The 17899-nt window shown below is 52.3% G+C and overlaps 1 protein-coding gene across 1 annotated transcript in view; it reads right to left on the bottom strand.

Annotated features, from left to right (window-relative positions):
- Nucleotides 1-17899, bottom strand: part of ASTN2 (astrotactin 2) — a gene marked incomplete at its 5' end in the record, with an annotated part of 241726 nt that overhangs the window by 69120 nt on the left and 154707 nt on the right. The window contains 2 exons of the mRNA XM_042052782.1: nucleotides 13236-13384; nucleotides 14530-14663. Coding sequence (XP_041908716.1) covers nucleotides 13236-13384; nucleotides 14530-14663 — 283 coding nt within the window. The remainder of the gene's footprint in view (nucleotides 1-13235; nucleotides 13385-14529; nucleotides 14664-17899) is intronic.

The following is a 17899-nucleotide window of genomic DNA, read 5'->3' on the forward strand; positions in this document are numbered from 1 at the left end:
TCCCAGCCCGCATGGCCTTGGGCAGTGCAGGAGCCCCCTCTGTAGGCAAAGACCCACAGTTACCAGCTCCTTCTGCTCCCTGACATGTTCTTTCACCCCCTCTTTGTCCACCCCGACCCCTCTTCATCCACCCCAACCCAAGCGCCAACACCGGGCCAGGGGGAGAGTGGGGTTGCAGAGATCGGCACCAGCTGGGGATCAGGGCTCTCTAGCCAGTCCCATTACACGTGACATGCACCAAGGCTGGGCATCCCACAGGACAGCAGGTTTGCCATCAAAACATCTGAGACCTTGCCAGCTTGCTGTGGCAAAATTAAATAAGCATGTCCCTGTACAGCTCCAGGCTTTGGTGTGACTCCCAGGTCCTCTCTCCATCCTCTCCAAAACCACCACCAACTCTTCTCTGGTCTCTTGCCAAACCCAGCTCCCCAGCACTGCACAAGCCCTTTCCCAGCCCCTTGGTGCCTTGATGCACTTCTTCCCAGTACAACAGAAGGAAGTTATCCACTTCTAGTGCTTCTCTCTCCTGCACCTCCTCATCCTAGCACAGCACATTGCCCAGGTGAAGCTCCCCAGCATTGCCACACCTGCCCCAAACCAGTCTTAAACCCAGCTTTGGTTCAAAACAACCCCATTTGGTCCATAAACTATGCTGCAAAATCCACCCCCAGACACTTGCTGGGGCCAGCAGTGAGTTAAGGGCAGATGAACACCAGACTGGAAGTAGAAGAGGCAAAAATCCTGCCTGGATGCAAACAAGCTCGGTTCTTCCCAAAAGAGGAGCCTTTGTAGGGGTGGGAGTTGAGCTGCCGAGTCAAGGTCTTCTGGCAGTTGTTATCAGCCACTACTCCCACAAAAACTTGACCACAGCCTTTAGGAAAGGTGTGAATTTGCCTGCGTTTACTACTCTCTGTCCCCAGCAGTTACAGATCGTCCTCCCTGGAGAAGCTCAGCCTGTGTTCACCGCATCCCTTCCCACACTGCCAGCCCTGCCACACCCCACACTCAGCCATACACCCGGAGTGTTTCCTGCAGCGTTGTAAGGATTTGATAACCTACAGAATTATGGAATCATGGAATGGTATGCATCGGAATGGACCATAAAAACAATCTATTTCCAACCCCTAGCCATGGGCAGGGACACCTTCCGCTATCCCAGTTGGCTCCAAGCCCCGTCCAGCCTGGCCTTGGACACTTCCAGGGATCCAGGGGCAGGCACAGCTTCTCTGGGCACCCTGTGCCAGGGCCTCACCACCCTCATCATAAAGAATTTCTTCTCAACATCCCATCTAACCCTGCCCTCTGGCACTTTGAATCCATTCCCCCTTGTCCTGTTATTCCCAGCCCATGTCCAAAGTCCCTTTGCAGCTCTCTTGGTGCCCCTTTAGGTACTGGAAGGGCTCCCTGGAACTTTCTCTTCTCCAGGCTGAACAAGCCCAGCTCTCTGAGCCTGTTTCCATAGGACAGCAAGAACCCCTCATTTTGGAGGCTCTCTAGTTGGGAGAAACTAGAGAAAAAGAGCAAATCCTCTTACCCACCCCTGGCTCCCTCTGTCTGAAGCCCCATGACAAATGAGGGGGGGGGGAGGCAAAATGAGAAAGGAGGATGATGAATACCCAAAGCCAATTTGTAGGCACCCTGAAATAACTTGATTTCTCCAGTGTTCTGGGAGCACTTCTCTCCGAGATGTAACATTACTCATTTTCAATTGGAGAAGTCTCAGTGTGTAGCAAAAATATCTCAGGCTCAGTAATGAGGCAAGAAATCGTGCTTACGTAGCTGAGCAAGTAACATCACTCAACTTTCCTGTCCTTGTGGTGGATGAAAAATCACCGGAGAATAAATTAATCCTAATAAATGCAGGATTCTGATCAGGCATACGAAACCAGCAATGTGTCTGCTGGATGAGCAATTGATGAAGTCATTGCTTCAAAGGTGTCTTGATGCAATTAGTCACCTGTAAAACATGCAGCAGAGGAGAAAATCCCATTCCTTTTGTTAAGGAGCAGGAAAATGCTCCGCGTGTCCAAGTGATTTATGGGATACAGCGCAGCAAAATTAGAGCGTGCGGCAATTAGGGTCATTCTCTTGGAGATGAAAGGCTGAGGGGAGATGAGTGAAGGGATGGACAGGATGCAGAAGGGCCAGATGGAGGCACAATGCCAGCACCGCACTTCTGTGCTGTTGGTTTGTAACAGGGATTATTTCTCCCTCGCACAAATCGGGCTGCACATGTAAAACTGGTGCCACTGAGGATGAACAAAGTCATTAATTACCAGCTTGAGTATCCATAATTAGAGCTGCTGGGAGTCACAGGAGCAAGAGTGAAAGGCTCTAACAGGATTATGGACAGATCTGGATCGTTTTATGACTGTGTTGGCAGGTAAAGGGAACCTATTGCGTGCTTGAGGATGAGCACAGGCACAGGGAAGAAGGCATTTCCCATCCCCAACCCTGCTGCCCAGCTATTGTGCCCACTGCACCGTGTGCCCACCACCGACCGTTCAGAGAAGGAACATTGATAAATCTCACCAGCTCCATTGTTCAGGTTGGGAAATTGAGCTGCTCAGCAGTAATGGCCAAAAATCACGTGAGGACTCTAAATCCAGAAGAGCCAGTTAAGAGCAAGGGCTCTAAATCTGTGCACAGTTAACAGTTACTGTGCTGGCTGCTCTCAAGCCACAGAAGTTCACACTTTGGCTGCAGATTATTTTCAGATCTCAGCTGTGTGGGGAACCCCAGGGCAGAGCACCCTCCCTGCCACACGCAGGGTGCAGGAAGAGCCCAGGGCTGGGAGCTGAGGGGAGCTGGCTGACCTGGAGTGGGGCTGGTCCCAGTGCAGTGTTCCCATGGACATTCCAGCTGTTTGCAGCTGGAGGACGCGGCAGATGCCGAGCAGCTGACCCTCACACATTGTAGCTGTGTCCAGCCACCCACCTCTGGCACTATTCCAGCAACTGGTGGCTTTCCCCTTTCCCTCCCATCACAGGCCATCTCTCTGGCTCACACACTCCTCTCTCCAGTTCCCAAGAAACCCTGACAAGCCTCACCCGCTCTGTGGACAGGAGGGAGCAGGGAGGCTGGGAGGTGGGGCCAGGCAGAGCAGGCACCAAAAATCCTGCCAGCTTCCCTGGGAAGGGAATGCACAGCCACTCTTGAAGTACGAGGGCTGCAGCACCCAATTTGAAGCATCTACTGCTGCTTCTCTGAGCTCATCTGTGAGGACTGGAAAAGGTCTGGGAGATATCAAAGAAAGCCCCTTAACTTAAAGAAGTGGACAATGGTCCCACGCCTTTACCCTCAGAGGGGAGCGTGCTGAGATGGGGTTGTGCTTACAGGCACCATCCCACCATCCTGGGGGTATCCATCAGAGGAAGCTCCATCAGCTACAAGGCTGTGGGAAGACCCACAACCAAGTCAGGAACAGTCCCTGCAGCCACTGCATGTTGTCCCCAGAGGGTCTGGCACACCCCAGGGCAGGCAGATGGGGTGACCACGTCCCATTCATGAAAGCTCAGCACCAGGATGGGGTAGATACGATGGTTTCTTTGGTGCCTGGGGGTGGCTATCACTCCTGCTCACTGCGTCCCAGCAGGACGGGCACATCCACCTGTGTTTGACACTCTCCATCTACCACGACAGCTCCAAGGCTTCCTACAGGAACTGGCAACTGAGATCTGAAAAAGTCTGCAGCCAAAGTGTGAACTTCTGGGGCATGAGAGAGTCAGCCAGCACAGTAACTGTTAACTGTGCACTAATTTAGAGCCCTTGCTCTTAACTGGCTCTTCAGGATTTAAAGTTCTCACGTGATCTTTGGCCATTACTGCTGAGCACCTCACTTTCCCCATCTGAACAATGGAGTTGGTGAGATTTATTGATTGCCACAGATGACAGAACAGGATAAAGGAAAGCCAGGTATTATCTGTGATACTGTACAAGCTTTCCTCTCACAGCACAGCCTGGCTGCCCTCCTGACTGTGCCATGAAGGGGGTGGTGGGGAATGGGGTCCCCCAGCCACAGCTCAACATTCCCTGACTCCACCATCACTCCAGGCAGGTGTTCAGGGCTGGCACCAGGGAAGCAGGGAGTGATGCTCATCCAGCTGCACTGGGTCCAGGGGTATCTCTGGAGTTGAAATCCAGCTCCTCCCAGTGGATAATCATCATATTGGGAAGACCAGTCCCTAGGACAGCCCAGCCAAGGATGGCAGAATGACTGTGGGAGCCTGGCTGCTCTGTGGGAAGAGCCATTGCCATACTCCAAGCTCCAGTGAGGTATTTCCTATCCCAGCCTCACCCTGTTTCATCAGGGTGAGTCATCAGACCACCGTGGAAAAGCTCAGGATCTTGCTTCTGTAGTCGTGATCAGAAACATCCTTTATTAAATTAATGACCATCCCCTATCTGTCATCTCACTGTTAATAAAAAGAAACGAGGGCTGGAAGGAGTGCTGCAGACTGGTGCCTGGAGCCAGGCTTGTCTCAGCAGAACTTGTGTCCAGCAGCTCTGCAGAGCTGCTCCCAAGCACGGGAGGAGAACACAGCAGGAACGGGAGGGGGGTTTAACCCACGTAACAAATGGCTCTGCAGCACAGATGTGGTGGGGCTGCCTTCTCCAGGACACCTCGGGATGCTGCTTCAGTGCAGGGTCCCTCACCAGTACAGCTCCAAAACACTTCTTTGGCCACAGGGACAAGCTCATCTCACTGGATTAATGTGACGTCCTTCCTCAAATACATCCCTCCCGTGGGACAGAGGGGCACATGCACTTAAATGCTCACTAAATGATCCCCTCTGGAGTGCACCAACCCCTTCCCCACTATTGGCACCATGTGAGTAACGAGGAAGATCTTACTTGGTCCAAACAACGCCACTTCAGAATACAAAGGTTTTTCTATCCCAAGGATCCTGGGGACACGACACCCATTTGAAAAAAGATGCCCTCTCCCCTGTGATCGAGCCCCAGCAGCAGATCAGCACCACCCACCCCTCCCTTCACCAAAGGAGGGGTCATGGTCCAGTCCTCTGGAAGAGCAGGATTATAGGGGTGGACAGAGTTCACAGAGAGTCACTCCCAGCAAAGACCAAGTCAAGGCGATGCCGAGATAAGAGTGCTCCTTGACCCCACCATGCAGGCCCCATGAGTGGGAACCCAGCAGGGGAATGCTGCAGAATATCCACCCTATCCCCCATAACCCAAACTAGCCAGAGCAGTATTTCCTATTATGTCTCCATAACCTAATCTGACCCCCTCTAGGGTCTCCAGATTAATATCTGGGAAACCTCACAAGTCCAATCACCCAATTACAGGGAGGAAAGCTTTATCCTATCTAAACAGCATGAAATGTAACCTAGACCCAGCTGCCACCTCACTTCTAAGAGCCAGATCTCAATCCCTGGCAAGCTGAACAAACTGGGAAGGGGTCACGGGGGAGATGGGGAGGGTCTCTCTTGTATCATATGAAACCTGCAGGAGGAGCAGATATTTTAATTGGCAAATCCCCTGACTCAGGTTTAATCCCTCTTCATTTTTACTGAACTTCCCTCACACTGGAGCAACATGGGGAACAGATGACAGGCCCCACCTTGAGCCACTGGCCAACAAGAGGAGGCCCCATCATTTTGGTGAGCAGGGGATGATGGTTCTCAGCACACACAGTGCACCCAGCCCAGCCTGGGAGAGGCAGAGGGGAAGGGCTGGTGCCACCACGTGCCATTGAGCAGGGCCTGAGGAATGGTGAGGGCTAGAGCAGAGTTGATGCTGGCAGGACAGAGCAGGCACTGGACACGATCACAGCCCAGGACAACAGCAATGTCCCCAGAGCACCTCCTGTGCTGGGGATGAGAGGTTTCAAACAGGACAGAATAGGCTGTCCCAAGGCAGTCTTTGTGCCTCTTTGGAACTCTTTTCTATCCTTATTTCCTTCCAGAGAAGCGTGGAGGGACACTGGCTAACTTTTTGGATTGTATTTCAGCCACCTGACAATGCTGAACGCATGGGAAACCTCAACTGAAGCCACAGGACTGGAAAGCAGATTCCCCATCCCATTCAGGATATCATCCCAGCCTTTGGCTAGAATGACAGCAACACACAAAATCTCCAGGAAGATCCTCTCCTGGCAGAGGATCCCCGCCTGGGCGTCATTCAGAGCAAAAGGGAAGACTCAGATTCTTTGCTCAAGTTTCCTCCCAGAGCAGGTTGTGTTGCATCCACAGATGCCCCAGAGCCTGTGTTTTCCACATAGCTCAGGGCTGCATTGCCAAGCACCAGCTTTGCAAACACAGACTGATCTTCCCTCCAGATTCCAGCCACAATTTATTGATTAAAAAAGCCTGTCTAGTCAATAGAGGCTCCTATGAAAAAGTTCCACTGCTCTGCACTCACATGCCGTGATCCGTCTGGCTGTGTTAGCAGCCTTGGCTTTTGATGCTTTTTGACAAGATGGATTTGTGGCCTTGACTTTTCCAGATCAGGAGAAACTTAATCCTAGAGGATAAAATTACAGACGAGTAAAAAAACTCCACGACCGGCCTCATTAACTGCCATGTAAGAAGTTCAGAGCCTTCTTAGCTAGAAGGCAGCATCTACAGCTGTCCTTGAGGGAGAGGCAGCTCTGAGCAGACAGCACAAAGCCCTTGGCAAACACGGTGTTTCTGAAGTGCATGACACACTCGTGGCACCAGCCAGGCTGCTCCATCCTCTGTAGACAGCAGGAAAAGGGCAGACGGTCCCAGGTCTCCACCTATAAAGTGATTTGGGAGAAAGCAAAGATAATGCCCAGTTCTGGCCAAAAGGTGTCTGGGCAGATAAAAATAAAAAACCCTGGAACAACCATATGGAAATGTGAATTAATGAAATTTTTCAGCAACTGACTCAACCCTAACTGAGAGTTGAGAACCCTCCACCTCCCTTCTGCTTTCCAGGATACAAAAATGACACTGGTAGGTGGAAATAACTACAGCTGTCCCAGGGAGAGAGAAATCGGAGCTTCGCAGTGAGGGTAATGGCCAAAATTAAGCACTTGCTTGGTGCTATTACACAACACATCCCAGGAAGCAGCATCCAAAAACTTGACCTTCACTTCAAAGGCTCCTTTTTGAATCATCTTTCCTTCTGCTAACAAGTGAAGTGGATTCAGCACTCAAGAAGGGCACTCTGGCTGTTGAAAACATCTTTAGCCATGTGTTAGCTGCAGAAGAGGCAGGGGCAATGTTCATGTCCAGCTCCTGGCTGGACCTCAAGCTTCTACAGCTTCCTAAGGGCAGAGTCAACTCCTCCCACTGCGCTCTGTGGTGCCCAGTTTGTCAGTCAGCACTCTTAAAGATGATTGTTAAGGCTTGTAATAGGAGTGCAACGTGGTTGCACGGAGATTGCACTGACTCCCTTCTGACAGGAACTGTATTTGCTCTGGCCAGGCAGTTTTTTCTCCTCTTCTCCCAGCCTACCCCTGGTTTTCACACAGCAGTAGCAGCACAGCTTGCACACAGGAGGGTGTCTGGAAGGGCTGGTTGCCATAGCTATATCCATACATCCCCAGCCATCCAGACACGTCACAGCCCTGCTCCACACCGCAGAGTGAAGTTATAAATAAGACACTCCCGAGCCTCAATTCAGAGCACAACTTGCAAGTGTACAAAACACTCAGCCTTCTGGGTTGACCTCTTTTGCTTTCTTTTACAGACACGATGCTGTGCACAGGCTCCTCTGCAGAGCAGCTCTGCTCCAGAGCAGTCTCTAATGCCGGCGTGGTGACGTGCACAGGTTTTATATAACCATACCCTCCACTCCTGCACATCTTCCTGCCCTGTCTGTTGTCCAGATGACGCCATGAAGATTTTTTGCCTTTTCTTTTATACCCCTGTTATAGTTTTTTACAACTTCTGTATTCTTAGTGCTTTTTGGCTGCATTCTTGGACTTGTTTTTCAAGCTGAGAGACTCAACATTTTAGAAGCTTCGTGGGTAGGGATCAGTGTGCCCCAGACCCCAAGGTCCTCTCCAGAACACATTCTGTAAACTAAGATAGAACCATCCAAGAGAAGGTTCCTTGGGGAGGGGGGCTCACTCGAGCCTCTCATTGGGGAATCTTTGATAATTAGTAAGACCTATAATGTTATACCAGATCTTTTGGGGGTGGGCATTGCACTGTGCATTCAACCTGGATGGAGTGCACCTAAGGATCCTTAAAATAAATACAGAGGTAAAATCCCTTTTTCCCTTCTAACTGTGTTTGACTCTTGATTTTAAGACCAGGAAAAGGCATCACAGACACCCTCCCAGGTTACCTGCTGGCTCTCCTCCACACCACAGCCCCGTGTATCGAGGGTCCCAGTACAGCAGAGGGCTCTGAGCAAGCTGCCAGACTCCGCATTCTCCTGCTCTGAGGTCTCCAACAGGCTCACTCAGCAGGCTGTGTTCCTGTTCTCCTCCTTTCTTTGAGGATTACAAGCTGTTCTGGATGAGAGCTACTTCTTACGAACGTGGTCACTGCCCTGGCAAGAAGACCCCAGAGCAGCCAGGATCCCTTGATGTCACCTGAGATAATAAAGCCTGGGAGTCTCTGCTGAGACCTCACCTGTCCTGCTGGGACATGGCATCCCAAACCAGGTGCTGTACTGAAGCAGGTGAGCTGTTTACCTGTTTGTTGTATGCTTTGTTCAGCCAACACCCCACAACGTCCCCAGCTATCCTGACTCAGCTGTCAGCACACACCAAGCTGTGAAGTACCACAGAAAATGGGCAAAAACACAGCATGGGAGCCTACACAGAGTCGGACAGAAGATGAAGGGCTGGGAGAGGGGCAGAGCCTCACAATCCTTCTGTGATTCACCATCAGCAGCACAGAGCCAGCAATGCACTGGAACAACACCTCATTTGGACTCTCTGCCACCCTTAACCACGGGGACAGCAAGTGATGCTCCCTTCCTCTGCATCTCCCCAGTTCTACCCACTTTGATACGGAAGCACAGCAGGAGGAGGTGGATTCATGCTCAAGGACACAGCTCTTGCATGTGCTGTGCTCAGATCCAGGGCCGCTCACAGTGGTGGGGAAAGACTGGGAGGTGCAGATTGGTTCAGCCTGAGGGTCCTGACACAGGAGTGAGCACAGGACAGGACACAAAGCTGGGGGATCCAGGACCTGCACCTGTCTCTGCCCTCAGAGGTGAGTACTGCCCCATGCTGAGGGCCTCATGCTGAGATTAATTGTGACTTCAGGGAAGGAATTTTATCTCCTTGTCTGTCTTGTTTTGCCCCCTCCATTTTCAGATTAAGGGAGAGTCCATTCCTACCTCAGAGCGTGCAAGGTCTGACTTACCACCAGCTAAGTTTTTTGAGATACCCTCAAACCACCCCCTCCCCAGCCTCCTCACCATGCCCTGTGCAGGCACATGGCAGCCCCCCCAGGCCCCCAAAGATGTGTGTTCAGAAACCCAGCAGCAACAGAGATGTGGGCAGGAGGGGAGAAAACTGCACCAGGGAGAGAACTTAGAGAAAGGGACTGAGGAGCTCCCAGAGCCACAAAACATCACAGAAGCAACACAGCCACCACCCCAGGAGAAACACAGCCCAGCCCACAGACCCCAATCCATCACACAGCCAAGCCCAGCCCTTCATCCTCCCCCAGCCATCCCCCAAAACGTTCTAAAAGCACATTCAAAGCACTTTTTTACTTCTAAACCTTGCATTACACAAGCTCACAGCAGCCTCCCCAAATCCAGGTGGGTCTGACCTCCCAGGTGGGCCCCAGAGAAGGTCCAGGTGGTGTTAAACCAGGCATAGGTCTGCCTGCTGCCTCCTGAGGATTTCACCCTTCAGCTTTCAGACAAGGCCTCCCAGCTCAGCTCCTCAGCTCCCAGCCCTAAAACCAAGGGCAAGGATCCTTCTGTCTTCCAGCACAGGCTGGAAGATGCTGCACTCCCCAGGCAAGAGGGGCTCAGCTGGTCCAGGGGACCTCCTAAGCCAGGGCCACAACAACGAGAAGTGGTGATAGCCCAGGTGCCACGTCCAGCAGATGCAGGGACACGGCCCAGCTTGGAGAATGGAGACATGAAAAGCACTTTGCACCACAGCCATGTTATCCCCTCATCCCTCCCCCTCATCCCCTTTGGAGCTTCTTAACTTCAGAAACTTCCTCCAGAGGAGTGTTGGAGTGACAGAAAACATTTTCCAAGCCTAATATCAGTTCCAGATGTTCACAGCCATTTCAGTTTGTACCTCACCCTGTAAAACACATTTCTCCCTCTCCCTCTCTCAAGTGCAGCGCCTGCTTGGTCCATGACATAATGCGCTGGCGGGCTCGGCCGCGCGCACACACACACACACACACACGCTCGCGCCCTCTCCGAGAGCCCCACGTTCAAACAAAGAGCATCACTCAACTACAAAGCTGTCGCGTACATGGAGTTATGAGTAATTTCCACAAGTTTTAATAAACAGTTTGGGATGTAATTGCTCTCCGTCTTCTCGGCTGGCTCCCGAGCACGGAGCCGCTCGCTCCCCGCGCGCTAGTGTTGAAAGCGTGGTTTGTTTCACACACAAGTTCACCTCCTCTCCGCCTCAGATGGGCCAAGGGCTGTGTTTTTCTAAGCACCACTAACAAGCCTCTTAAAAAACCTCGTGAAGCCGAGGGCAGCTGACCCATGCAGGCTACTGGCTCCCTTCACGCTGTCCTGCAGCATCCCTGTCTCAGGCGGAGCCCAGCAGGGAGCACAGGGGACCCACGTTAGACCCGTCTCAAAACTCCCTCCTGACTCTGCTCCAAGAGGAAGAGGAACAAATGTTTGCTGGCTCAAGGGAATGGTTACATCTTCCAGTTGCAGAACAAGGGGGAGGCCAAGGAGTTCTGCAAGGGTGAGAGACTGGAGGCTTTTGAGGGGCAGGAGGAAGGCAGAAGGCAGGTGAGGCTGGGGCCAGGTACCCCCTAGTTTGCCACGGGGATGAAGAACAGGTTGGCAGAGCTCTAGCCCTTGTCAGTGCCAGGAATCCCAAAAAGAAATGGCTACAACTGCAATAAAGCAAACAAAACCACTATCCAAGCACAAATAACCCACTCATTTAAGATTTCCAGCAGATGAGTGGCAGCAGCCTCAAGAGCCCTACAGCCTTGCCAGATCCTCGCAGCACAGAGCTGGCCTGCTCTGCAAATACCTGTGATGCACCTCCCAGCCATGGGAACAACCTGCTCCTCCCTGCCAGCAGCTGGGAGACTGACAGGGAAGGAAGATCTGCCTATATCCACCAAAAGCCATCCAAATTTCATGTCCCACACCCCCCTCCCAAAGATTCCCCCTCTGAGGCGGAGTTGTTGTTTTTGTGGATGCTGCTCAGACGGGAGGAGCTGTGGTGCAGCAGGATGGGTGGGTGATGGTGGTCAGGGGATATCCAGGGCAGGATTTTTGGCTGTAGAGAGCTGTAGCAGTCAGCACCTCTGCAAACCTGCACAAGGTATTTGCAGGAATCAAGTCATCTGACATTAGAGGCCTGTAGGGTAAGAAAGGAATGAAGGCAGGAATGTTGTTTGGTTATAAACACAGAAAAAAAGGGAGGGATTTGAGATTGGCTTTTTTCTTTAATTGTTAATAGGGTCATTGTGTCCCAAACAGTTCCCCAGAACAGGTAGAGGGGAGGGAAGCTCCCCACAATGAATTCAATTGCCTGTCAAACACATGGCAGTCATAAAAGGAAAATAATAATAATAATAATAATAATAATAATAATGTGTATTTCCTACTCTGGCTACCAGGCAAAGATCCAGCCACTTCAAAGGAGAAACTCCATGTTTCTCTGGTCTGGCCTCATCTGACTGATGTGTGAGCAATCTGGAATCCCCATCCAAAACAAAGCCCCTCCTTTGGTGGCTTGTTTTCTTTCTCCATTACTGCAAGGTGCCCCTCCAAGATAAAGAATAAACCTTCTTCCATGCCATGAAACCAGAGACATGACCCAGGGTCCATGGCCACATCGGGCAGCTTTGGGAGGGGATGATTGCAAGCTGTAGGAGAAAGGTCCTGTAGGATGGGACTGGTGTATGAGCCAGGAATCAGAGCTCCTTCTTGCAGGGGTCACAACAAACAGCCAGAGCCCCCCAGGAGGTGGGGATATGGCTCTCTCCAGCAGAGACAGGCCAGCTCTTGTAGCACACGGTTTTTGGATATGGTGGCATCTACACTGCAGAAGCAGAATAGGTGGGCTTGAGGTGAACAGAGAGGGTGGAAACTTCCCTGTGACTGTGAGGTCTCAATGATCTCCCTGAGCCTGTCTTCCCAACAGGGAAACACAGCTAAACATCTTGCCTGGGTGCCCTGGGAGCCCATGCAAGTCTGCATGTGGACAGCGAGGTTCTGCACTCCAACACCAGCCCTGTCCCAGGTAAATCTCTGCTTTGGTCAACAACACCAGCTGCCCCTGACAACTCTTGTGAGCTTCTAAATCTCTCCCTTCTTTTCTGTGTTGTTTATAACCAAACAACATTCCTGCCTTCAAACTACATCCAAAATCCTCAAGCAAAAAGCAGTAGCTTCTGCCTGGCTTTCCCTGCAGCACTGCCATCACTCACGGTCTCAAGTCCTATTTTCTGAAATCCATCATTGACTCACCCAAATCAAGTCCCATCCTTCACAGCCCTCTGCCTTGTCCAGCAGCCCCTGGAGCATGGACTGAGTTGCTGACAAAGCCTTTGTAAGACATAGAGCACTCAGTAACAAGCCTGAGAACTAAACGCCAACCCAGGGAAGTTTCAGGTTCTCCTGGAAAAGTTTTGTGCTCTTCAAATGATCTCCCTCAATACTGCAGGTTTGGAGTTCCTCTGATAGGTGTGCAAGACAACTGAAAATGTCCTTTCAAAGGCGGGTCACTGGTCACTCACTGGAACAGACCAGTAAAGCCCTTGAGCTGCTGAGGGATGACCTTCCCCCTACAACCACCATCCTGTGGCATTTCAGAGTGATCACATCAACACCCACTTCAGAAACTCCAACTCACAGCTCTCCTGCCCAAAAAAGGGCAAATAATTTCCTTCTGCCGCACTGCATTTTTGTAATTCCCCTTCCCCTCAAATAGCCATGTCTGCAGAAGATTCCAGAAACCTCTCCTAAATGGAGTGGGTCTGATACCTCATGTAACACCTTGGCTCTATGCACTGCTCTCCACCAAAGCAGCAGCTCCCAACCAGGAGGGCACAGGAAGCATCGCCAGGAGCCCTCTGCAGCACGAGGAGGTTGCCCTCCCTCACACCCACCTGTGTAGAGGTCTGTGTCCGTGTACTCATCCACCTTCTTGTGCTGCAGGACATAGTCAGACACCTTGGTCCCAATGGCAGGCTGCACATCCAGCCACTCCAGGGACACCACGGTGCTGGAGGGCTCCACGTTGGGGGAGAGCCGCAGGCTGGGCGGGAGAAAGGAAAGAGAACATGTAAGACATGAGCTCCCTTTCTGGGGAGGAATCCACATCTCCAAGCAGCACAATCCCCAAAAGGACTCACAGCCACACATGTGGATGTGCCCACAAAGCCACAAGGGCAGAGCAGGCTCGTGAGCATCAATGGACTTCCAGCTGAAGGTCAGTTGAGTCCAGCTTACTGCAGTGTGTGCCCTTGGGAGCCTCCCCCTGCTCCTGGAAAAGGTAAGCTCATGCAACCCCAAATACCTCATCTAAAGGGGCCTTCATTGTCTGGGAGAGCTGCTGAACTTCAGCAAGAGACGCAAGGACCAGCACCCCAGGAGCAAAACAGGAGAGGATCCGAGTTCTTGAAACCCAGCAGGGCTGAGTCCACAGGAGGGGAGGGTCAGGTCTGCATCACCAGTGAGCAAAGGTGAGGGAGGGCGGGAGGAAGAGAAGGAAGGGGCAGCTGTGGCGTGAATTCACCCAGCTGCAAACTTCTGAGGTGTGTGGGCGAGAGCCAGAGCGGGGCAGCTGTGCAGGAGCTCCTGCCCAGAGCAGGAACAACGTGGGCTGGGATGAAGGCAGGGGAGCTCTGTGCTCCTGGCCCTGCTAGTGCAGAGGCGTGCGCTCCCTCTGCGCCGGGGCAGATGACAACACCAAGTACAGGGCTACAGAGAGTCTGGCTCCAAACACACAGCATGTTTGCTGGACTCGGGATGGGAAATGAATCCCCTCCGAGGATATTGGCTCACAAGAAGGTGTTCTGCTCCTTGTGGCTCGCTGGAGCCAGTCTTCCTGCTTTCTCAGCTAATTCCCCATCAGTTTGCTCCTGATTTGCTCTTGCTTTGACAAGCCACAATGAATTGCACTGTAATTCCATTTCTTTCAGCATTTGAAATCCCATTCTACAAGCCCCGCTAATCAGGTGATGAAAATCTATAAGGAAACCTTCCAGGGCCACAGCTGGAGCCAGGATATCCTAAAGGCATCAGTCACACAGTGAGAAGGGCTGGACTGCAGCCCCGAGGCCTGAGGGTGCAGAAGGAGGTGCCCATGGGCTGACCCCCTGGGAAATGGGGTGGTTCTGGGGGGCTGTGACCCACGGGAAAGGGGCTGGTGACCCGTGGAGGGCTCACAGGGATACGTACACAGGCGGAGGGAGAGGGCTGCAGTTTGGGAGTCCGTTCTCATCGAAGGCGTTGAGGTCGCACCTGCACCAGTCTTCGATAACATCACCTTTCCCAGAGCACCAGTATGAGCTCATCAGGGCTCCCTTGAAGGCCTGATGTGAGAACAAAAAGCGTGAACATGTGTGCTAAAGACTCGGTGAAATCTGGCCAGCAGCTCGGCCGCGGTGCTGAGCTTCAGGGGGAGCGTGCAGAGCCCTGGGATCAGGAAATACGGGATGGGATGGGATGGGATGGGATGGGATGGGATGGGATGGGATGGGATGGGATGGGATGGGATGGGGGAGTGTGTCCTCCCCAGCATTGCCATGGCCTCTCTGCATGGCCCTGGGCATGGCCCTTCACCCCGCTGGGTTTAACTCCCATGTATTGAGTGATGCTGGTTCATCCCTGAATGCTTTTGGAGTGGGGATGGGGATCTCCTGTGGGGAGGACTGAGCGGCCTGAAGAAGCACAAACCTAAGTCCCTCTGTGACAGTGAACAGAATACACACAGTACCTGCACACTGCTGCTGTGCACAATGAAACTCTTCCACTCTTCCCTGTGCTCTTCTGCCCAGCTGTTTCTGTCCCCCTGAGAATAAAGTAATTCCTACATTCCCAACAACACAGACCACTTCCATCCTTCTCACGGGTTTGTTATTCACACAAAGTGCCCTCCTGCAAGCAAACTGCTGCTTTATTCACTTGCCTAAGGAACACTCACAAGCTAAACAGCAGCATCTGGAAGGAAAAAATAAAACCTGGAAAATACTTGCAGGATGTCCCCAGTAGCCACCCTGACTGCTCCAAATAACACCAATGAATCCCTGGAATAATAACTGTGGTCAGAATTCCCAAAGCCCCACAGGTCTAAGCCCTCAGTGTCTCTGCCATGCTCATCCCGCAGCTCAGCGTGCTCGGTGTCAGTGCCCACACTGCAGGATGGGGCATCCCTCACTCCATACCCTCCTGTCGTTTGGACCATGTGGATTTATGGTGGTTTCCTCTCACTACCCTTTGCCTGTAATTAAACTTCCAGCTTCAAAAACATCTCTCCTTCACACACACAGAGCCAACGTCCAACCCAACCCTGCAAAGCCACAACGCCCATCTAGAATAATCAGAACACCAAAACACCAGCCACTAAAACAAAGCTCTGTAATGCTTTTGACCTTTCAAGAGGCACATTTTGGAGCTGAAACACCTTCACAGGTCCTCAACTGCATGGAGCAGCCTTGCTTGTGGCAACACTGTTCCTCCCATGAAAAGTTGCCTACGGAAGCCTGGCCCTGGTGATATGGCCTGTGCTGCCAGGGTACGCCTAGAAATAAAACTGTGCCCTTTGAGGAAGACAGGGACAGCTCAGGCTGCAGAATTTAGCAGAAAGCTCTAGGAAAAGCGCCATCCCAGGGAGGTTTCTGAAAGGAGGAGGTATAAATAGAGCCTGACGTCAGGGCTCCCATTGTCCAGGGTTTTGTCGCTCTCCCCAAACACCCCCAGCACCTTTAACAAGGCGCCTCAAGGCTCTTGCGTCTGCAAAATTTTCTGCTTCCAGGCATTAACAAAATGGGACTGCTCCAGATGGAAAAAATGGAAAAAAAAAACCCCAAAAAAACCCCAAGAAAGGAACGAACACGTGAAAGAGAGAAAATGTGATGTTCTTTTATTCTGTTCTTTAGAATGTAATTGAAGTGCTTGGCTGGAAAGGGCATCCAAAGTAATCGGAGAGAGGGACGAAGAGAGGAGTTTATCTGACACCCAGATAAATGGATGCAGGCACACGTCTGCAGAGAGAGAGCGGCGGGTCCGTGCGGGAGAGGAACAGCAAAGGATGTGTGCAGATGGATGGGGAAGCATGTGCTCTCCCTGGGAAGCAAGATAAATACCCTCTGCTGAGGGTACCTGTGTGCACAGACAGGCGCTGGGGGCGAAGACAGATGTGGGTGATCGCGGGAAGAGCTGCACTGTCACACTGCTCCACTGTCCCTCAGCCCCAACCCCTGTCTCTCTGCACACCCTCTCCCTGTCCCCTAACCCAGCTCTTCCCTGCACATCCCCAACCTGGGGAAGAAACCCCACCCGCCCCATCCGTGCCCTTTAGTAAATCCAGTAGTCAATTCTTTGTTTTTCTTTTTCCTGCTGTTAAGCATGAGCTGCATGAGCAATCCCCTCTGCTCCGCCTGCCCAGCCTCGCATACGTTTTAATTAGATCCTGCAGGTACCCAGCTGTCATCTGCCTTGTGTCACCCTTCACACAAACGAGGTTAGGGGATGGATGCTGCGTTCATTACGGCGAGCACACCTCCACCCCCTCACCAGGTTACCGGGAGCACGGCCGCCTGAGCCGGCTCCTGCCTCCGTCCTGACTCATGTCAAGGCCAGGCTGGGAGAGTCAGGCAGCCAGGGCTTGGCCCTGGTTTGTCCCTTGGTGCTGGGCACTGGTGGGACCACACCTCGGGCGCTGCGTCCAGTTCTGGGCCTCTCATGACAAGAAGGACATTGAGGGGCTGGAGTGTGTCCAGAGAAAGGAACGGAGCTGGGGAAGGGGCTGGAGTGTCAGTCATGTGAGGAGAGGCTGAGGGAGCTGGGAAAGGGGCTCAGCCTGGAGCAAAGGAGGCTCAGGGGGGACCTTGTGGCTCTGCACAAGTCCCTGACAGGAGGGGGCAGCCGGGGGGGTTGGGCTCTGCTCCCAGGGAACAGGGACAGGAGGAGAGGGAACGGCCTCAGGCTGGGCCAGGAGAGGCTCAGATTGGGCATCAGGAGGAATTTCTTCACTGAAAGGGTGGTCAGGCCTTGGAAGGGGCTGCTCAGGTAGGTGGTGGAGTCCCCATCCCTGGAGGTGTTCAAGAAACAACTGAATGTGTCACTAGTGCTGTGGTGTGACAAGAGTGTGACTAGTTAAAGGTTGCACTCAGTCTTGAAGGTCTTTTCCAACCTAAATGATTCTGTGACTTCTCTTTCTTTCCAGTGGAATTTCAAGCCAGTGGCTTCTGGAATTTTCCCATTGGTGCTGGGGAGTGCACGTTGAAGGGTGGGGAAGCATCAAGAGCAAATTAATGGGGAGCAGAAATGGGTAAGATCACGCAGAAAGAAGGGAATGGCAGCTGCCACCCAAACAAGGAGCCCAATGGCACAGGAAGACAGGGAGCGATGGATAAGGATGCAGTGAAGGTGCTGAGATCCATCCCATGGGAAGCTGCAGCCTTTGGGAGAGCTTCAGGCGGGAGTGAATGCACAGGGACCTTCCTGATTGCTAGTGGCTGAGGACCACCTTCTCCTCCTGCCTTGGGCTGGGCTCTCCGCATCTCCTGTCCTTCCCTGCCATGCTCAGAAACGCTCAGTGAATGCT

This window comes from Corvus kubaryi, unplaced genomic scaffold, assembly GCF_017639235.1.
Source record: "Corvus kubaryi isolate FWS band 111438036 unplaced genomic scaffold, C.kubaryi_AGA036_p1.0 78, whole genome shotgun sequence".
Taxonomy (NCBI): Eukaryota; Metazoa; Chordata; class Aves; order Passeriformes; family Corvidae; genus Corvus; species Corvus kubaryi.